This window comes from Balaenoptera musculus, chromosome 1, assembly GCF_009873245.2.
Source record: "Balaenoptera musculus isolate JJ_BM4_2016_0621 chromosome 1, mBalMus1.pri.v3, whole genome shotgun sequence".
NCBI classification, from domain to species: Eukaryota; Metazoa; Chordata; class Mammalia; order Artiodactyla; family Balaenopteridae; genus Balaenoptera; species Balaenoptera musculus.
The window spans coordinates 1,625,128-1,646,089 of NC_045785.1; the positions used below are offsets into that span (position 1 = coordinate 1,625,128).

Sequence of the window (20,962 nt, forward strand, 5' to 3'; positions counted from 1 at the left end):
GCTGCGTGGCACCTGGAACAGGGATCTGTGTCCAGCAGGTGACTCCCACTGTCCCGCCTCTGTGGGAAGTCCTTGCACCTCTGAGCACCAGTTTCTCCTGACTGCGGTTCTACGGTGTGGGGTTGTCATGAGGGTCACACGCACTGTGACGCAGCCCAGGGATGGGAGTGAGCTGGGCGGCCACCAGCACGCTGCCTGGTACAGGAGCCCCGGCACCACCCGGGCTCCGTCACTCCAGGCCAGGGAAGCCCATGGAGAGACCGCATGTCTCCCGAGGATGCTCTTTCTGCCACTGTCCCCTGCCTCCATCATCCCACTGACCCCACCCACCCCAGAGCAAGTGGGCTTCCCTTTTGCAAACCCTGCACCTTGCAGCAGGGGACCTGGGTGGCTTGCTCACTGCTGTGTCTCGTCCCTGTCCCTTGGCACAGGCTGCTGAATGCAGGGCGGCCCTTTTTGAATCAGGACAGCTGAAGGAAAGGGCACTCAGCACAGGGCTGCACCTCCACTGCCCTGGCCTGGAAGGTTGCCCACGCCTCCTCCGTCTCCTGGGCTGAAATCAGCCTTCAGGTATCCCAGGTCATTTTCTACTCACTCAGCCCTCTTCATTTGTTCATTCATTCATTCATTCATTCACTGAGCTCCAAGCACACTCCCAGGCGTGGGCCAGGCACTGGGACCCTGGGGGGAGCGGGGGGAGGGGAGGGTAAGATGCCCTGGAAGCTGCAGGTCTGCTGGAGGAACCGGCTTCACATTCAGCCCCCGCCGTGCGACTGTAAGTTCCAGGCGCACCAGCCTTACCAGGGCCCCTGGCCATACATCAATGAATGAATGAATGAATATTAGGTCTGCACACAGTCTGAGGGCCTTGGCCTCTCAGGGGGCAGGTGGCGACCTATGGGAAGCACTGAAGGCAGGTGCCAGGAGACCAGCTGGCCCTCGGACAGCCTCCACTCTGACCAGACCAAGGTCAGGAGGGTAGGCCTGACTCTGGGAGTGTGTTAAGAGCTGCAGGGCGAGGGGAACCCACAGCTCCCGGAGCCCCGTCCCCAGTCCTTTGCCCTCTGTGTCCAGCAAGGGAGCGAGGACTTGCCCTCCATGAATCCAACTCAGAGCCCTGGAAGCAGGCCTTGATTCTGGGAGAGGAGGGGTCAGAGGGTGCAGGGACTCCTGCCATTAGCAGGCCCCTCTCCAAGAGCCCAAGAGCTCCCAGGAGGTGCCAGGCCCCGCCCCTGCAGGCAGCTGTGCCCACAGCACCCCATATTGCACAGCAGGAAATTGGGGTGCCCAGGAGGCCGGTGGGGGGCTGACCCAGAGTCCCAGGCGGAATGGGGAAGGAGCTGGCTCTGACTAAGCTGAACTCCTCCGGCCCCCCCCTCCCCCCAGCAGTCTGCTTGTCCTTCGGGAGAGCAGGGGAGGCGTCCTGTGTTAGTGCGTGGTGAGGGCAGTGCCCAGGCAATCCCTCTGCTGCCCCCCACCCGGCAAGACACTCATCATAGTTCCACTGATATCATGGGGGGGGTGCCCCATGAGTGAGGGGCTGCTACCCTCGTCCCTCAGTCCTCAGTGAGGACCCCTGACCTGCTTGAGGTGCAGGCGCAGGGCCCTGTGTCAGCATGTCCCTGTCATTCCGGCCACCGTTCCTTCCTTCACCGGGGAACCTCCTGCAGATTCGAGAGGGAGGACTGGGGTGGGAGCCCCACTGCCCTCGCAGAAGGGAGAGAAGGTGGAGAAGCCCTGGCAGGGGCAGCGGAGCCAAGAGCTGCATGTGCCCTGTTTCCTTCTTAGAGCCCCCGGGTCCTGGGCTTGGGCGCCAGAGGCAGAAGAAGCCAGCCCTGCCCCAGGGGACAGGAATCCCCAACTGATTCCATCAGCTTCGGGTCACTCAGCACAAGAGGTAATTTTTTTCCCTGCCTGGGGCGGTCCTGGTCTCTTCCGTTTTCTTGCCGGTTCAGAGAGCCGCCGGCGATTACTGGTTTGGTGGCAGGTCAAGGGGACCTGGGGAGGGTGTGTCCACTTGGCGCCCCCTCGCCACCCCCCATCCTCCACTGGTCCTGCCCAGAAGCAGTGGGCAGCCGGGACGGTTTGAACAGGCCGTGCCCTTCCCCGAGCTCCCCTAGCTCCCTATTCCCTCCCTCACCACTAGCTGGGCTAGTTTAAGGCTGATCTCTAAGCCCTAGGTCACGCCCCAGGGTCCCGCCCAGAAGCCCGACACCCCGCGGCGCAGGGAGGGAGAGGGACGGGGGCAAATTCCCTTCTGCGAGCTCACCTGGAATCAGGGCTTCTATCGCCTGTCTCCCCTCCCCCGGCATCCCCAGCACCCACCCTCTGTGAGATTTTGGGTGCCCGGTGGTACCACCCCGAGAGTTGGAGCCTGTTGTGTTAAACCTCCCTGGGCCCCAAAGGAAACTGAGAGAACCGCCCAGGGCGAGGGAAACCCTGTCCAGGGACAGAGCGGAGACTGGAGGCGCTTGGGCGCCGAGAGGGACCCTCGCACCTCCGCCACCGCGCCGGGGGGAGGGGCGTTCTGGGGTGGGGGCGGGGGGAGAAAAGGGGGAGGGCAGCGATCGCTCAAGAGCAACCTTGGGCCCCTTGCGGTCTGGGCACGACCTCTGAGCCCCAAAAGGTGGGCAGCGCTGGGCCCCGCCGGGCGTTTTCCATCCTCCGCTCTCCCTGCCAATCCCACATCAACCCTGGGAGGGGCGCAGGAGTATTTTGCCCCACTGCACAGATGGGGAAACTGAGGCGTGAAGAAATCCTCCTCCACGGTTACGTCGGGAGGACGCGGCAGGACCAAAGGCGAAATTTGGTTTACAGACTAACGGGGTCGGGGTGTAGGGGAAGGGACCAAGGTTCAGAGGACGCAGAGGAGAGGGCTTGGCAAGCCCAGGTGTGGATGGCGGAGTCTGCTCGGCTCTGAGGCGTCTGGGGACGCGGAGGGCAGGCTCCCACCCAGAGGCTCCCGGGACTCGGACGCCCGGAAAGCGACGCGGCTCTCCGTTTTCGTTGTTGCCACAGGGCCCTGCCTGCGCGCAGCCGGAACCTGGAGCAGGAGGCGGCGGCCGCGTCTACGCGGGCAGCGTTCCGGAGCGACCGCAGTGCCACCTCTGCGGGGCGGAGCTCTGCCCGCGCCGCAGGGCCAGGGCGCTGAGGGGAACGAAGTTGCTCCCCACGTGCGCGGGCGGGCGGCCCGGGGGTGCGGGCGGCGCGAGGGTCCTCTCTCCAGGTGGGGCGGGGTGAACGCGAGGCTCAGGATCCGCGCAAATTGGACGACGGAATTCTTAAGCGGGTTTTGAAAAGTTCTGGCATGGAGAGGGAAAGCGTGGGAAACCGATTCCGTTTACTGCTCTCGGCGGCCGAGGCCGGAGCCAGAGCCGGAGCCCGCGCGCGGTTGCTGGAGCCCCGGGACTTAGCCGCTGAGTCCCTCCCGCTTTGCGCGCTGCGGCGGAACGAGTCGCCAGGGACTTCCTGCGCTTCTTGGGGTGCCGGTTTGGGCCGAGATACTGGAGTCAACTCCCACCTGGCTCAAACGAGGGAGTTCAAGCCCACAGCCTCAATCTCTTAAATTAAAAAAAAGAAAACAAAACTCATCACATCCCCCCAAAGCACGTGGCAGACCCCAGGTGCCCCTTATGAGCATCTGCGCTCCTGCAAGATGGTGGCCTTAGCCAGGACTCCAAGATCCCCGCAGAGAAATCACCGGAGCCCTCCCAAGGGGCTGCCGGTCTACAAGAGAGAGCGTCCTCCTGCCTGAGAAGGAAGTAGGCTTCTAAACATCTGGGGTTTGTTCGAAATCAGCTACATGGCTCACATTCCTGGGAAGTCTTGGTTGGGAGCGTCCCAACCCTCTCTGTGACCCACTCCAGAACCAGGGACTGGGTGTGGGTGCCGGGAGGCCTCCGCTCTGAGTCGCCACATAGCTTCTGAACTCGCTGGCCAGAAATCGGGTCCTGTGTGCTTCTGGCTTCTAAACTTACCTGGGTCACAGCGAGTGTCTCTGGGCCTGGGGTAGGAAGAGGGGCAAAAGGAGGTCTGAAATACTAACCCCAGGGTCCAGGGAGGCTCCTGTGGTCCCAGTCTGGGGCTGAGGAGCGGTGCTGGGGCAGCACCCACCGTGGGGCCAGTGTGGAGGTCCGGCCGGGGAGGAAAGGGCTCTGTGGGTTGCCTGTGCCCCCCCACCCCATGCTGGACCAAACACTGTTCACCCCAGGCTGGAAGCCCTCTGCATTCAGCCCCCGACTGGGTCCCCTGCTGGCCACAGAGACCATCTCCGCTCTCTTCTGTGTGCAGTGGGAACCATACTGCTTGTCCCCAAGCATCCCGCGTGGTCTCCTGCTGCTGCTCAAATGGGGGCCATTTCCACCTAGTGTGGGGCAGAATGTGCCCAGGGAGGGAGACCCCCATCTCGGCCTGACTCGGTGGCCCCAAGTCGGGGGTGGGGCGAGGACTGGTGGTCTGGACGCCTCCTGGGGCAATTCCGGGTCTCCGGAGAGGAGACCCCACGTCAACGAACGGAGCCTGCTTTTATTCTCTCAGCTACTCTTTTCTGAGCAGAAACTGGAGGGTGAACAGAACTTGACTTGTCATCCGATGGAGCCTGGAGACTGAGTGCCTGGAGCCAGTGGCCAAATTCAGCGAACACTGAGGGGAACGTGGAGGAAAGCAGCGGGAACCTAGCGGAGTCAGTGCATCTGGCCCGTTGGCTGCCTGTTCCCACCCCGCAGCCACAGTCTGCAGAGGTCCTGCGCTGGGCCGCTGGACGGCTCTGACCCTGCACCTCCAGGCCCACAGACCTCACGATGTGGACCTCCTCTCCACAGGCACGGCCTCTTCCAGTTGGCATGGGGCCCCTTCCTGGCCGAGCAAAGGGACCCTCCAGCCCCGCAGTTTGGACGCTGGGAGTGCACGGTACCCCAGTGTGGTTTATTACAAATGGGCTTCTTGGGAGCCCTGGGGCCCGCAGTGAGGCTTACGATAGCCCTGCAGGAGCAACTTCACGTGCTCTCTCCCGAGCCCAGCCTTTTCTCAAAGGAGTTCATCTGGTCTTGGGTCTCCAGCTGCACCTCCCTGCTTGCTGGTGAGGCTGGGAGTGTGCTGAGCTCTGGCCTGAAGCAGGATTCTAGGTTGCGGCAGAAGTTGGTGGTAGAAGTCCCCCCTCCCGTCCCCTAGACCGCAGCATTGAAGTCTGTTCCCAAACACCATAGGGCGTAGAGCACATCACTGTGGCCGACCCACACGCCACCAGCCTTGGACAGTCTGGCAGGGACAGAAGCCCCTGTGGAGGGCACCAGGGACGGGGTGGGTGGCACTTGCGTACTCCCACCCCAGTGCGGAGTCCCCAGGTCCCAGCTTTGGCCCGGCCACAAGAATCCCCAAAGCTTAGCTCAGTTTGAAAACAGCCTTTAAACCTTTTGGTACCATTGAAATGAAAACTGCCCTATTCTGGCTGAGCGCCCCCCTGGCCCAAGCTGTTTCCCCAAGTCTCTTAATGTCCGCGGTGGGGCAGGACACAGAGCTGGGCGCCCCGGAGGACCTGCATCTGATTTCCCCTGCTCCACCCTTTTGCTCCTCAGGACTCTCCCTGAGGCCTGACCTGCTCTCCGTCAGGTCTAAGTCTCACCACGCGGGGGCAGGGCCTGGCCAGGCCGGGACCCAACCTCGGCCAGGGCCATGGCCTTGGGGACGGCCCGCCCGGGCTTCTCAAGCTGATGGGGCTGATTCGAGAGAGCACCCTGGGGGTGTCGGCACCTCGGCTGTCTTCCTGGTCACCCTTGACCGCTAGCTTACTCCTCCCCAGGCAGGCTCGGAGCTGTAGTCCTCCCCACCCTCCAGGGCCCTAGGGGACACCGGCCAGAGACAGCACCGACAGGCCCTCTCCCCGGACGCCCGCCCTCCTCTCCTGGGCCCCGGCAAGGGTGCAGTCCCAGAGTCTGGAGACTGCTCCACAATTGTCACCACCGCATGAGCTGAGGGAGGGAGCACAGAGAGGGCCTGAGTGAGCTGGGGCACCCCCAGAAGAGGCTGGGCCTTCCTGACCTCGGGTCCTGCTGGCTGCCACCTGGGTGGGAGAAACAGTGCTACGCTGGGGGTCGGGGTGGGGAAGGGACTCCCTCTCTCTGCAGGTGGGAGGGCTTCACAGGAGCCACTGTATTCCCCCCAGGTCTCACACCTAACCTGGCTGGGAGAATCTGGGGTGCCGAGGCGGGAGGGCGACCCTGTGTTTGTGTTCTCCTGGCCAGCGCCCCAGCGCAATTCTGCTCCCTGCTGGAGCCTGCCGTGGCTGGGTGAGGGAGACAGCTCCAGAGCGGGGGGCTCCAGCTCCCTTCCTGCCTCTCCCAGCGACCCCTCCACATACACACACACCCTGGGCTTGAGAGGGCTCTGAGCCCACGAGGACCCAGGGCAGCCACGCCCTAGCCCCTCGTGGGGACTCTCCTCCAAGCCCCGGAGGGCCTGGCAACAAGGCCCAGGGACCCTCTGAGCCTGGCGGTTCTCTGCCCAGTCTCCGAGGAAAGATGGTCAGGGTTCGGGAGGCGGCGAGGGGGAGGCGGCGAGCCACAGGCCATCGGAGGGCAGCGGGCCAGGGGACTGAGCTGATGGTGAATTCGGGGCCGCCACCGCAGGCAACACTCACCAAGGGCCGGAAACAACAGAGGCGGCGGTCAGTGGGCATCCCGGCCGGGCAGAGAGCGCCTTCTCCGTCCGGGGCAGTAAGCGGGCGGGCGCAAGCCTGGACACCCCACCCCCCAGCAGTGGGGGCTCCGTCGGGGTTCGAATCCCGGCAGGGAAGCGGCTGAGGACGGCGGAGAGGCCAGGGTGGAAGGCCCAGCGCGCTGCCGCCGCTGGCTTTTGACAAGCCCGGCTCCGTCGGGCTTTCCTCTGGGGTAGCGTGGGCCATGCGCCCCTTGGCATCGGGGCGCCTCTGCTAGGACCCCAGGGTCTCGGGGGCAGCTCCTTGGACATTGCCAGTTCACCTCTTTTATGGCGAGGGCGCGGGGTTCCGAATGTAGGTCCCAGCGGAGGCGCCACTGGTCTCACTGCACAACAAAGGGGAGGGGCACGGCCCGAAGCCCACCCAGGGCGGCAAAGACCCCGCACCGCGCACACGACCCCTCCCCGGCTCAGGGAGACTCTCTGGCAGCTCCAAGTCCCGCAGCCTGGCAGAACCCTGGTACTTGAAAGAGCGCGGGGGTCAGCGCCTCCGTTTGCTTCCAATTCCTTCTCGAATCCCAGACATACTCGAATGAGCAGTTCTCACCGTCCCCTCCAGGCCCCTGGGCCCGGAACACACTGCCTGCGCCCAGCCTGCCCCTCCGCCGCCGCACCGCCGAATTTGAGGGCTGTGGGGCAGAAGCAACGCCCAGTCGGCTCCCGCCAGCGCTCCGGCACCTGCTCCTCCGCCGGCTCTCCAGCCCGAGACGCACCTGGGCCGCGCGAGGCGAGGGGGACGTGTCCCCAGAGGCTCCGGTCGCTCGAGGTGGCCCAGCTCGGGCGCTCGCGCCGTTGGGTACTCACCTGGGGCCGCGGAGGCAGGAGAGAGCGGGCCCGCCCGAGGCGGCGAGGTGCAGGGCGCCCGGCGCTGGGACGGCTGCCCCGGCGCCGCCTCCCCAGTGCCCGGCGCGCTGCTCCCTGCGGCTCCGTGCGGGACCGAGGGCGGCGGGTCCGAGTTCCGCCCGCCGGCCCGGGCAGTGGCGGAGCGCGGAGCTGGCGGCGCTGCCGCTGTTGTTTTTGAGCCGCGGAGCCCGAAGCTAGAGCGGTTGGGTGGGGGCGAAGGGGTGGGGGCGGGGTGGGGGCGGAGGCGGGGGCCGGGGAGGCCCGAGGGGGGCGGCGGGGCCCGAAGGGGGCTTCGAAGGAGCCGGGTTCGGGCGATCGCGGGCCAGGGGCAGGGGCGGAGGGAAAAGCCAGGAGGAAAGCGGGCTGGGGCGACGGTGAACGCAAAGCTTTTTAATTAGTCATAAAATGCAATAAGACGAAGCAAAACCAGCCAGACCCGCGTCCGAACTGTCGGCGCGTTTGCCCCCAGATCCAAGGAAGTCTCGAGGACAAACCCCGCCGCCACTCCATCTTCGGCCCCAGCTGGGGCGGGAGCAGCAGCGCGACGCGACTCAGGGGAAGGGGGGGGGGGCGAATAGTCACCTCGCCTCCGGGGCCACCTGGGTCCTTTTAAAGTGTCCGGGGTGCGGGCCCCGGGCGGGAGCGCCGAGCACGGAATGTTTTCTTAAAGGGCCAGTTCCGAGCTGCGCTGAAAGGGGAGGGGGGGGAGGGAGGGGGGAGGAAGGGGGAGGGAGGGGCGGGGGGGGAGAGAGATAAGTGAGGTGAAGACCAGGAAGGCCGAGGAGAGCCCCCCAATCCCGCGCCGAGGAGGCGGCGGCGGCGGCGGCGCGACGATGAGGATGATGAATACATTGCAAAGTTTTTTTGGCCCCGGCGAGGGGTGTCAGATTGAGTGCTCTGTGCGCATGTGCGAAGGTGTCCAAACTGACAATGCTGGGGAGATGAAGATAGTGTGTAGCTGCTTCTGGACTCAAGGAGGAGGAGAGAGATTCCGCGAGCCGACACCATGCGATCCAAGGCGAGGGCGAGGAAGCTAGCCAAAAGTAAGTCTCCCGCGCTCGGCCGCGCCGCGCCGCCGGGCCCGGGCCGCGGGGCCGGGGCGCCCGGGCCAGGGGTGCGCGTCGGGGCGCGGCCGGCGCGCCTCAGGCTCTCGGCCCCCGGATCGGCCGCGCGGCCCGGGGGCTGCTCCGCCTCCCGCGCTCCGGGGCGACCGGGCTCGGCGCGGAGGCTCGGGGCGCCCGGGCCGCGCGCTCCCCGAAGGCGCCGGCCCCCTCCTCGCCGAACCCCCTCCCCCCCCCCCAGTGTCAAGCGCTCGGGCCCGGGAACCCGAGGCGCGCGGTGGGGGCCGGGGAGGGGGGCGGAGGGGGAGGGCTGGGGGTGGAGGGGAGCGAAAAGCGAAAGTTAGCGAAAAGTTGACGAAAGGGGAGAGCAACTTTTTCCTCCTCGCTCGCTCTCTCCCTCTCTCTCCGAGTGGCTCTCAGTCCTGGTCAAATCATATTCCGGGCTTTTGAAATAGTGGGCGCTAGAGCACCGCCTTTGGCGTCCGCCAGCCGGGCGCAGAGGAGGGAGACCCCGAGCCGGGGAGGGGGCGGAGGAGGGGGCGCGAGCCGGCGCCCACCCGGTTCCTCGGGCGCAAGGGCAGGGGTGGCGACGGCAGGACAGCCACAGCCACTGGGGGAGCAAAATGGAGGCGTTTTCCTGGGCTTGGAACTATGGTCGTGAAGTTTATTCCCAACTGGTGCCCCGCGCGGCGGCGGGCGCTCCTGCGCGACTCCGGCAGCCCGCGCGGCCGCCCCGGCGCCGGTGCTCCCGGCAGGAGAGTCCCCACCGGGCCGCCTTCCTCCCCGCCGCCGCCGCCGCCGACCTCGGCCCCGCTCGGACCCTCCCGCGCCCGCTCGCCTGGCACCGCCCCGAGGCCCGGCGGGGACAGAGCTGCCCCCGGCGAGACTGCCCGGTCCCCGGTCTTACTTTCTCTTTCGCTCCGTCTCGGGCCGAGCCCCGGGCTCCGCGCGCCCAGCCCGCCGCCAGCCCGGTCCTCGCCGCCGGCCGGGTGCGCTCGCCGCCCGCCCCACAGCCCGCCGCCGCGCCTGGGGCCACCCGCGCGCCCTCCGCGCCCCGGCCGCCGGCGCCATCCGGTGCCAGGCCCGCGGGCCCGGGGCTGCGGCCCGAGAGGCGGGCAGGTGGGGGCGGCGGCGCCGCGGCCCGGCGAGCGCGGCTCCCGAAGCCCGGCCGCGGCCCGGCTGCAGCGAAGCGGCGAGCGCCGTCCCGAGCGTTCTCGGCTCCTCCAGCTCTCGCCGCCCCCTCCTCCGCGGCCGCCCGCCCACCCGCAGAAGGGGCGCCCGGCCTGCTCCCCTGGGGAATCCCTGCCGGACCACCAGGCCGATCGGTCCGGTCCTCCTGGGCCCGACCCTGCCCGTCCGGGCCTCGCAGCACGCAGGGCCGAGCCCCCAAGCGTGAGCCCGGGGGGCGCGAAACTCCCGGCACTTTTCCGAAGAAGTCCTACCCTCTCGGTTCGGTGCTCGGCCGGCTCAGCCGCACCGCCCCCCTCCCCCCGAGTCGTAGGCCTCGCGTCGGGCCCGCGGGGGAAAAGCAGCTCCCAGCTTCCGCAGGACGACCCTGGACTCCGCCCGCAGCCGCTCGGGGCCCCTCGTTGAAGCGCCCATTTCCAGCCGGTCTCCTCTGCCCAGGGCTCGTGGCTTCGGCCTCCCCGGCCTCCCGTGACCTCTGGCCCCTCTTGGTGCGAACAAGGCCCCGCGTTCGGTGGCTTGTGCGCGTGCTATCTGCCCGCCGGCGGGCGCGCGGAGTATGCGTGTTCGTGTGCGTGTCGGGGTCTGTTTGTGCGCCGCGGATCTCCTCAGTGACTCGGCTCCCCTGCGGCAGGCTGCCCGGGTCAGGCTCTCCCCGAGGAAGGGCCCGAAGCTGGAGCGAGAAGGTGGAAAGCGGCCGAATTCTCGCCGGGCCTTCGCTGCAAGCGAGAGGCCGGCTCAGGGCGCTCGGCGCGGCCGCCGAAACTTGCGAGCGTCCCACGCCCGCCGGCTGCCCGTCTGGCCCTCAGCTCTCTGTGTACTCCACGCCAGCCAGGTGGGGAAGGTTCCCGGCCCGGCTCTGCCTAGGGCCTTAGAATGGGTGCCTGGCAGTGACGTGCAGCCCGACTCAGAGGCGGGAGAACTGGACCCAAGGGTAGGGCAGAGCACAGGGTTTCTTTTCCTGGGAGTCCTTATTGAGAAAAAGCCAGCGCGGAGCAGGGCTGTCAGGCCCAGACCCAGCTGGAGCCACACTGGAGCGAGCTGTGGGAACCCCTCCTGCCTGCGCTCCACAGCCGGGACAGCTGCCCCCAGCCCTCCCCAAGAAGGTGGCCCAGGCAGGCACGGGACCTCGCTGCCTGCCCGACACAGATCACTGGATCCACTGAGAAATTTCATTTCTTTGGACAGTATTTTAAGCAGATGTGGGCGTCCCGAGGAACCTGACTCCATTACCTGAATCCGAGGTAGTGGGGCAGACCCAGTGCCACCAACAGAACCTCTCCCTCCAAGCCACATCCCCGCCAGGGTCAGGGGGCTGGGAGAAGGGAGAGAGGTCGTGGTGACAAGGCCAGCGTGCAGGACTGGCCTGTGCCCGCGGCCATGTGCCAGGCGTGGAGGGACAGCCGGGTCGGGGGTGGGGTGTGACCCCCCCCATTCAGAGCTTGGGGGGCTGCCCTAGAGGGTGCATCTGGGGCTCTAATTTTGTTTGTGTTTCCCCAGGACCCCACTCCAGGGGGTCTCTCCCGCTGGGTCTGCGTGCTGGCTGAGTTGGTAGCAACTTTGGGGCCCACACTGGGGGCTCTGAGTTGAGCTTGTAAGGTCAGAGGACACTGGGGCACTCAGGCCAGGGCTACAGATCAGCTGCTGGGAAACCCTCCATCTCAAGCTGAGCCTGGGAGGCCTGAGCCGGGTGAGGACAGGTCGGGGCCAGGGTCCCCTCACACACGGCTAGGCTTTGCTGGCCGGTGGGGAAATGGGGCCGTCCCTGCCCGACACTTAAAAATGAAATGCCACACAAAAGCTTTGTGTTTCTGCCGCTGTTGGGAGCCAGGTGGGCAGGTAGGGACCCTGGGGGAGGAAGGATGTGCCCCCGAAACAGCATCCAGCCAGGGCCCTCATGGAAGTGCCCGTGAGGCCTGATCCCCGTGGAGGTGACAGACCCCAGAGTCCGAGACACTGCGTATTTCAGGCCTGGGAAGAGTCTCCTCCAGACAGCTACTGACTGCCACCTAGCCCCTGGGGTGTGGGTGGGGGCACTGCCTCTTGCTAGAGGAAGGCTCTGTGCGCCTCCTTGGAGACTGATGTGTGTGACAGGCTGGGGGGAGCCTGGCTGTAGGCTGAGCTGCCAGCCTGGTCCTTCTCCCCAGCAGAAACAGGCCAGGCTGCAGCCCTGCTGGGCCCAGCCTTCTCCCACCCTCGGGGGTGGGGGAGGGCGGAGGCCTGCCCCTTCCACTCGTCCTCTCCCAGGAGCCGGACAGCAGCCTCCCATCTGGACGCCTGGTAGGGCAGCAGCGCCAGGAAATGTCCAGCGGGAGTCTGGCGGCTTACCCCGCTTCGGGCGAAAACGCGGAGGCTGCGGTGGAGGGGCGGGGTGCAGGGCTGGCGGCCAAGGCCAGGTGCCCCGCGGCGGTGCGCGGATGGCCCGAAGGCTCTGGCTTGCCAGGGGCCCCGCGGGCGTGCCAGGGTGCCGAGGCCCCGCTGGAGGGGGGATCCCTGTTCATGGAGTGACCTCCCGACGGGCTCCCTGGGGGAAGGGCACCCGCTCTGCCCTGGGGTCCCCAGTCACCCTGCGCCACTCAGGGCCGCCCCGCTGCTCCCGTTGGCTGCTGGCGTGGTGCAGGTGCGGGCCGGTCCTCCTCTCCCCTCCCCGCCCGCGGCCCCCTAGGCACCGGGCGTCTCCCTTCTGGGCAGAGCTCAGGGCATGGGACCCGGTCCCCCGTTTCTGTTGAGAGGCCTGGTGTGGGCGGAGAGGTCGGCCCGGGGGTCCCATCAACCAGCCCCTAGGGGAGGCGCGCCAGCTCGCTGGGCCGCCGTGGGCGCGATTAGCCCCCTGTTTTATTCAATTAGGAGGCAATTAGGGATCCTTGGGGGCTGGGCTGGTAATTAAGGTGACCTATAATTAGAGTTTCAACAAAAATTGTCCAGGATTAAAAATCTTGTGAATAATTTCGTTTAAAAATTTCAAATAGCGTTAAATACAATTTATCAGGTTTTGAATCAAACCCGTGTAACAAGTCTTGGACGCTGCAGCTCACATAGCCGGCGCAGGAGGACTAGGAACAGCCTGGGCGCCGTCCCCGCGCGCGCGCGGGCAAGAAACTTCTCGAGGTGGAGGGAGCCGGCCCGGCCTAGCTGCGGGCGCGGGCTCGGGCTGCCCGGGGCTCCAGACGCGCCGGGCCGGGCCGGGGGTCCCCAGGCTGAGCGGATGGTCTCCGCGGCCTGGGGTTCTCTGCGCACAAAGTCGCGGCAACTACGGCGCGGCGCAAGGAGCGCCCGCGTCTACACCGCGCAGCGGGTCGGTGGCGGTGGCTGCGCTGAGCCCCTGGTCTCAGCCCAGACCTCCTCCTCCAGGACCGCAGTCTGGCCCCAGGGGTCCCCGCCTCCCTGGGCTTCCTGGAATGAGGAGGGCGGGCTCCTCACCCCTCCCGACTGCTGACCCTCGCCCAGACTCCGTGGGCTGCAGGCCGTGTGCGGTTCCAAGTCGCTTCGCGGACCTGGGCCCGGAGAGACGCGGCAGTGGGCCCGGAAGGCTGGGTCTAAGTCGGGCCGGTGCGGGAAAACCGAGGCGGGGTTGGGGGTTCGGCTTTCCAGGAACGAGCCCTGCCTATCGCCGAACTTGCCGCTGGGGTCCGTGCACTCTGGCACGCACCTGCGGGGAGGCCCGAGCGGGCTGCAGCCTGAGCCGCTGCCCATGTTTCCGTGCCGCTCGCTGCAGCCTCGGGGCGACGGTCCCGTAAAGGTGCTCATGGTCCGCTTGGGAGGCACGACCCACTCCGTTCACTGACCCTGAGGAGGATAAAGTGTGGCTAGCCGGCGCCACTTTTCTGGGTAAGAAACCCAGGGCACAGAGAGGTCAAATAACCCGACAAGATCACACAGCAAGTTAATGGTGAAACTGAATGTTCTGTAAAGCTCTCCAGGGTTTCTTATTTAGCACCCCGCCCCCCACCAGGGCGCTGCAGCCTGCAGTTAATTCCGAGGATTTTATTTTATTTTATTTTTTTAGTGTGTCAGGTTTTAAGCATTTTCCCAGGGCCAACGGTCAGCTTGTAACAGGTCTGTTCTTAAAAAGCAAGTAAGATATCCATGTGCTTACAGCTTGTGAATGCAACTGGCTGCCTTGTGCACTCGCCTCCTTCAGACTGGATTCTTTCTCCGCCCGGGACTGGACTCTTCCACTCTGCTTTCCCCACGCAGGCTGGGCAGAGGCCTTGCCAGGGTCTCCAGCCCCTGGCTCTGGGTGTCCTCTCCCAAGGACAGGTGCAGGAGAGCTGGAGTGTTGACCAGGGGTTGGCCTCGTCTGCACCCCACTTACTGCCTTTCTCTCGAGCCAGCGCAGGAGGTGTAGGACCTGCTGGCTCCCCCCTCGCACCCCTACCGCCACCCCCACCGCAAATCTGGAGGGAAGTAATCCTCCCCCCTCCCCCCAGGCAATCGGGGAGAGGAGGAACTGTGGCCGTGGACCTGACCCACAGGGCGGAGGAGCCGCTGGCTGCAGTTTCAGGTCCAGCCCGGAATCGGCCGCTGTTCCTCAAGTCTGGGCACCTCACAAGCTCCAGCCAGGGCCACGGTGGCCATTCCAGGCCGGACAGGGCTGCCAAGCTCCCAGGGCAACGGGGGTGGCCTCTTCTGCTCTGACCACTCTCCTCTCTCCGGCTTTCACGATCCAGTCCTCCTCGGTCTGAAGGCGCTCTGGCCAGGCCGGCGGCCTCTCCGTGGCCTCCGAGGAACAATGCCTTGGGGCCGCAGATAGGAGTGTGCTGGCCCGAGATACATATTTGTTTAATAGTTAACATTCTGCGGGAAAAAAAAAGGAAGAAAGTCAGATTCTGGTGAAGGCTTTGCTTATTTTATATCCACCATAACTATTTCTGTCCATGAAAATTGGCTTAATTATATCAATGGAATGTTTCTTTTTCAATTCTGTATGCAATTAGTCCATCTTGCCGGCTGCAATTTATTTTAATAAAAAAATAAACCAGTGGTGTGTTCAGTTCCTCGTCCCCTGGGGACAAATGCGATTGGTGTGTTTAATTTCATTAACTACAATGCGGCCTACTGGAAAAATGTATAAAATCAGCTTTATACAGCTTAAACACTGGCATTTGAAACAAATCATTATTGCATTAGCTGTCACACTGGTAATTCTAGAATCTAAGGAAAAAAATATATTATGGCTGTTTTTATAACCCTTTGCAAATGCACTGTTAAAATAATTTATAATCATTTTAAAACATGGCTGGGTCCTGGTGAATATTTTATCTCCTCCAAATAAGGCTCCACATTACCCCGTGCACATTTTCCATCTGACGCGTGTGCCGTTCTCAACCCCAAACACGCATCTTTCAGGGTGGAGACAGTGGAGCCTATATTTAAACAAATCTGATGAGTGCTGGGTCCCTTTTTCACTCTGGCCTGACCCTGCCCTTGAGGTGGGATGGTTGACGCGGCAAAGGGCTCATCTAAAATTCGCCTCGGGGCAGAGGGGACCCCAAGATGCTGCAGAGCCCTTAGCGTACCCAGCCTTCCCCTCCGGGCCCCCCAGGTGGGAGGAGAGGCCCACAAGCAGGCTTTACAGGCATGGAAGCAAAACCACTCCATGGACGGTGTTCCCGGGCTCAAACTTGGGGAAGTGAGGTCAACCCTTGCTCTGCTCATCTCCGAAGAGACAACCCGTCGCCCCGAACACCCACTTTCTGAGCCTGACGTGAGGATTCTGCAAAATGAACTCGGTTAGGAAATTCAGCAGACTTGTGCTGCTTGTCAGCAGGTCACAAATATCCAGGGAGGTGTGTGCCTTTGGTCTGCACCCCATCCAGCATGGGGTGCGTCAGGGGGGTGAGCCCCAGTGTGTGTGTGTTGGAAGCCGAGTTACCCACGCAAGCCCTGGCCCGGCCTGAGCTGCTCTGCAGTTATGAGGCCGGTGATGGAGGATACTTTCTCCTCACTCCCGCAGGTATGTGGATGGAGACGCATCTGCGGGGAAGGACGTGGGCATAGTGCAGGGTTCCTCTGACCGGCCGCCTCCTGGTTCTGAGGTGCTTTTCAAGGAGACCTGTGTCGTGCTCCAAAGCCTCTGCTTCCCCAGCGTGGGGGTGGGGAGGGGCAGGACACACCGGCTCGGCCGCCGTGCCCACTGTCATTTTCCCTGTGCTGGCGCTATGGGCTTCCTCTGGGGGTCTGTCTCCCTCCCAGCCCCAGGCAATGCCAAGGGGAATTAACAGGAAGAAAAGACCCCAGGCGGCTCGGTTTGAAGCCAGGCACCAGGGCTGCTGTCCTGCTGATGTGGGGGGAGAGGGGTTCCCGGGACGCACGCAGGGGTTTCCTAGGAAGGTTCCAGAAACATACTTGGGCACTTCTGGCCACATTAAGAACTATCACCCTGCCCTTTAGCCTTCTGACTCCCCTGGATGGATTTAGGTAGATTTGATTTTTGATGTAAAATTTATATTCCATAATGAATTTTGATGTGGGGTGATGGTGAGGCATGAGGGAGACCCTGGCACCTCCTCTTTGGGTCTGAAGCCCCCTCCTGTTTCTCATGGCCGTGCCTGGAGGGGCAGGGCCGGGAGGGCCCAGGCTGGATCTCCTGAGACCCCTGGCTCTGGGGACCAGGCCGTGTCACCGTGACTCCATGAGCCCAGGGTGGTGGTCGGGCGTGAGGTCTGCTTTCTTTTCAGGGTCTGCCGAGTTGAGAAATGAGTGGTTTTGTCCACTTGCCTACTTTAGAAAGAATAACAGAGCTGGATGCTTGGTGCAAATGTCAAGGCTGTGCCCTTAGGCCCCCTGGATGTTGCTCCTGAGGCCGCAGGGGGACCTCACCCCAGAGTCGGCCCGAGGGATGGGCTTGGCGGGATGTGGTTCTCAGTCCCCAGAGTCCGCACTCCGTCCGCTCCGACTCTGGGCTGGGCTGTGTCCCCCTCCCGACCGCCACGCCTGCCTCGGCTCATGACCACCAGCCCTCGCCTTTGAAGCCGGGGAAGGGGGGGCCGTCCGGGAGAGTGAAAGTGAGTTGTGACTCGGCCAAGGGGCTGCAGGGTGTGGACGCGTGGGTATTTTGCGCCTTGTGTGCTTCTTCCCCGGCTGCAGGCAGGCATGACCACACAGAAGGTTCTGGAAGGGACCATGGCGTTCGGGGAGGTGATTCTGCCTGGGAGGCGAGGGTCCTCGGGCCGGGTGGGGCTGAGTCGGGACACCCCCCTCCAGGCAGACAGACAGTCAGAACCGAGTGTCGCTTTTACCTCCTGGGCCTGGTTGGGAAGATGCTTTGTTGGTCCACGGCCACCCGCCTCCGTGGGGGCCGTTCGGGGCCACAGCAAAGCATCCACTTTGATACTTCGAGTCCGACTATCCAGTTCAGCCAGGATATAAAGCACACACGGTCCTTAGCTCGTGACTTTATCTTCAAACCGGGGAGCACAGGTGCTGGGGTCTGTTTGGCCCCTGACGTCCAGCCGGACCCCTCCCTCCAGCCGCCTTCCCGGCCCCTCAGCCATACTAAGTCTTTTCCATCCTCACATCTGCCTTCGGGGTTTCAACAGCTCGTGGCATCTGCCGGCTCTTTTCTCATCAGAGGCCTCCCACGTCCTGCAGGCTCAGGTCTTCTGTTTGTTTTGGCTGCTCTGTTCCATCCGTCCACTCATCCCTGAACGTTGTCCATGGGCCTACTGTGTGCCGGGCTCTGAGCCATGCCTGAGGGTCCCGGGCAGCTGCGGGATGCTTGCCCGGGGTGGCCCACCTGGAGGACGATGTGGTGATGTCACCGCGCCCTGGGCAGTGTGATGAGTCTGGGCAGTCACAGGTGCCCACCTGACTCTTGGCCCTCACCGGCCAGCAGGTCCTTGCCTGGGGGCTGGGCTTCTGTGTTCAAACTGTTTGGAAGGGGAGCGAGCCAGCAGGCCTCCCCCAGCTCAGCACATTTGGGGGCCCCAAGCTCTCTCGGGCCTCCCGAGCCTTGGCTCTGTGCTGATGGAGGGGTGGCAGAACCCCCAACCAACTTCTCTAGTTCAAGTTAGAAAGGCCAGAAGGAGAGGGAGGGAGGGAGGGAGGGAATGCCAGAGAGGAGGTTTCCGTAGCTGTCGTTGCTTCCGTGAGCCCCCTGGCCCTTAAATTCAGTGGCTCAGATGAAATTTGTGCAGTGCTTCTCCGGTACCAGTGGCAGGCAGGGCACCTCCAGCGTTTCAGCACAGGAGGGAAATGCCTGGGTCAAGCAATGACGGATGGGAACTGAATAGGACCGGGAACCTTTCCTGGGACACAGTTTAGTCCCGTATCTGTGTTCAGGTGCTGGCAGTCAATGTTATGCTGAGATATGGATTCATATAAGAGTCTCCCATCTAAGCTGCTCTGTCTAGCTGCTTCTCGGAGGGGAAGGGGCGGGCACTTAAAAATGCTCAGACATTTGTATCTGCTCAATGGGCTGTAACAGCCTCTTCAGAGATGCCTGGTCACCTCGGTCCTTAAAACATTGAAACAAAGACTGAAAATCATGGTCACTGGGGGAGCCTGAGTGCTGACCACAGGAGAGCCCTGGGGTCCCTCCTCCCTCCCTCGCGCAGATGCGCCAGGGCCCCTGTTGCTCCCTGGCACTGTTTTGCCCTTAGGTGACGCTTCCTTGTGAAGGTTCAGAGTGAGGCCACGTCCCTAGAATTCATATTTTTGCCGCAGAGGCCGCTTCCGCCCTCGGTTCCAGGAAAGCGAGAGGATTAGGTCCTCACTGTGTTGGAATGAGCGTCACCGGCCTGTGCTGACCTGACAGCCATTCCCAGCCCCCAAGTTCAGACGTGGCTATGGGTCACCCCTCTCCCCACGCGCCGCCCTGCTGGCATCAGGGTTCGATCAAGGTGGGGTCCTGGGTACTATTTCTGGGGTGTCAGTGAGGAGAAGAACGCCAGGCTGCCTGAAGGCCCCCGGGGTCCCTTTCGGGAGGGAGCTTGTGACACAGAGAACGTCGATTGCTCGGTAAGTGTCGAGCTGCTTGGGGCTGCAGCAACCAGCGTGGGGCACGGGCTGTGCCACCTTCCTCTTCGCTGCCACCTGCTCGTCCCGAGATGCCTTCCTGGGAAGCCGGCCTTCTTCGCAAGTCACTCTCAGCTCGTTCTTGGAAAAGCCAGTGCATTCTTGAACTGCCTGAAAGCCGGGGAGCATTTTGTTGGCCAGAACTGAGGCAGCTCGAGGGAGACGCGGCCCCTGACATACACCCTTCATCTGGACAACGTGCCGAGGTGGTCTCTGGGGAGCGTGCGGACGCACCCACGTGTGTGCTGTGCGCGTGCACACGTATGCGGGCACTTCTGGGCAAGCCTGGGTCTGCTGTCTGAATGAGACGCACCCTCGGGCCGTTCTTTTTTGTCAGCTGCGCTGCACCTCCCTGCCCACTTGTGCTCTGCAAAGACCCCCTCACTTTCGCTGTCCTCCGACGCCACTTAGCTCCCCGCGGCGTCTGGAACGGGGGCTGCGGCAGCCGGGCCTCCCGGCCCAGAGCCATTTGCAGCTGGTTGTTGTGTGAGCAGAGACGGGAGAAGTTCAAAGGTGCAGAGAGGCCGATGTGTGAGCACTTTCCTGCAGTTTATAACCCCCGAGAAGAAACAAAGAGGAGCGGAGGCTGTTTAGATAATCCCGGGCCCTCACGCTCACATTTAGAAAAATTAGGCCCTCTTGAAAAATTGCAGAATTATGCTGCCAGTGTCAGGTTCCGAGATAATGATGTGTCTGTGTGCGAAAATATTAAATGGCAATAACACGCCCGTGAGTACCTCTCTGAATAGGGTATTCAGTTCCCAGCTTGGGCTGAACATAAAGCTTGTGACTGACAGAATACAAATGGTGTCATAAAACATTGGGGGGGTTTACAGCCGGGCTCTGTCTTTCTGATCGGCTTCTCTATCTCGGCCCATCCAGCCATCCTTTTCTTTAATGAAACAGCCCGACGATGTGGCTAATTATTTATTTATCACGTTAGCAGGAGGAAAAGCTATCAGAGACAGATCAATTTTTCCCTGGAAGTGATTTGACGTGACTTTAAAAATAAGCCCCACGACAGGATGCCGGGCGCTGTCCTCCGCCCTCCCAAAGTCCATGCCGTCCGCCGCACTGATGTCGGTTGTTAAAGCATGCACCGGCCGCTCCTCCAGCTGAGCCAAGGCAGCCTTGAGCCAGCCCAGTGCCCTTTCCAACCAGGGGGCTTCTCACAGGTTTCCGGCCAGAGGAACGGGGGTCCCTGTCTTCTTCCTTGCAAATGAAATCAGAGCAGCAACAAGTAACCCTGGGCCAATGGGAGGTTTTCATGTTTCCCCGGAGCCTGGGGAGACGTGACATCTCTGACAATAAGCCGGGTGACACTGGGCGCTTGGGTCCCCGATGCTCGGCTCCCCCACGCGTCTTTATTGAGCACGTGCGTGTGCTGGAGAGTGTCCCCGCGGTGGGGGTGGGGAGGGGTGGGTGGAGTTTCGGTGGCCTCACGTTTGGCTGAGTGTCCTTATGAACAAAAGGGCTTAAAAAAAAACCAGTGGAAATTAAGATTGCTCAGAAATCTCCGGGCAGATCGCCGGCCCAAGGGGGGCTCTCGTTTCACGGCTGGGAGTCAGACTTGCAAAGCGAAGGGGCCCCCAAGTCTTAACTTTCTCTCCATCGAAGGTGTTAATCTTACCTTCCGAAGGTTAGATAAAGCTGCTCAAGGCTGCTGTTGGTTATCGAATCTCATCTGCTAATGACGGCGGCGGCTCGGAGCAGGCCCGTCTCGGCCGAGCCACTGGTCCCTGCGGCCGGCAGCCTGGATCAGGAACCCAGGTCTCCGTTTACCCGGGGTTTTAGGTTGCCTCCCGATCGTGACAGACTACCCTCATTCAACGGGGAGGGGGCTGATGGCCACGGCGAGGGTGAGAAGCCCATTACCGCAGCCCAGGGCCTTTCTCCTCCCCCGGGAGACACCCCCCTTTGACCCACAGACTCGGCGTGGCAGAGTGAGGGAAGGGCCAGGCGTGGAGGAACGCAGCCTTGAGTTTTCTGACAAAGAACCCCTGATTCTTTATCCACCAGACAGAGCATAATGCTTGGCCTCACCTGCAGGGCCTGGGGGTGCGGAGATGCCTCGATTCAGTGAGGCCTGCGCTGGGCTTGGCAGGACGTGGGCCTCCTGGGAAACTGTGACCACGATGCTGGTT

General features: G+C 63.2%; 2 protein-coding genes across 6 annotated transcripts in view; one reads left to right on the forward strand and one right to left on the reverse strand.

The window, feature by feature from the left end:
• Positions 1-2,563: 2,563 nt before the first annotated feature.
• Positions 2,564-7,478, reverse strand: LOC118881348. The gene is made up of 4 exons (XM_036826171.1): positions 7,425-7,478; positions 6,635-7,340; positions 6,175-6,280; positions 2,564-6,058 (listed from the first exon to the last, which is right to left on the reverse strand). The coding sequence occupies exons 2-4, from the start codon at positions 6,961-6,963 to the stop codon at positions 5,837-5,839; spliced, it is 657 nt and encodes a 218-aa protein (XP_036682066.1). The 5' UTR covers positions 6,964-7,340; positions 7,425-7,478; the 3' UTR covers positions 2,564-5,836.
• A 903-nt stretch (positions 7,479-8,381) lies between these two features.
• The window catches only part of PRDM16 (PR/SET domain 16), a 323,024-nt gene continuing 310,443 nt past the window's right edge, over positions 8,382-20,962 (forward strand). For 4 of the 5 annotated variants that reach the window (XM_036826123.1, XM_036826133.1, XM_036826139.1 and 1 more), the window contains exon 1: positions 8,382-8,597. In XM_036826123.1, coding sequence (XP_036682018.1) covers positions 8,561-8,597 — 37 coding nt within the window. In that variant the 5' untranslated portion in view covers positions 8,382-8,560. The remainder of the gene's footprint in view (positions 8,598-20,962) is intronic. The other variant, XM_036826157.1, reaches the window with a different exon arrangement.

Excerpts from the sequence above, each read along its gene's own strand:
- LOC118881348 (XM_036826171.1), bottom strand. The coding sequence starts at position 6,963 with ATGTCCAAGGAGCTGCCCCCGAGACCCTGGGGTCCTAGCAGAGGCGCC. Across the intron at positions 6,281-6,634 it reads TCTGTTGTTTCCGGCCCTTG|CCACGGCAGGCTCCAGCAGG; the intron begins GTGAGTGTTGCC and ends TCCCTCACCCAG. Across the intron at positions 6,059-6,174 it reads CCCCAGATTCTCCCAGCCAG|GTGGCAGCCAGCAGGACCCG; the intron begins GTTAGGTGTGAG and ends TCTCCCACCCAG.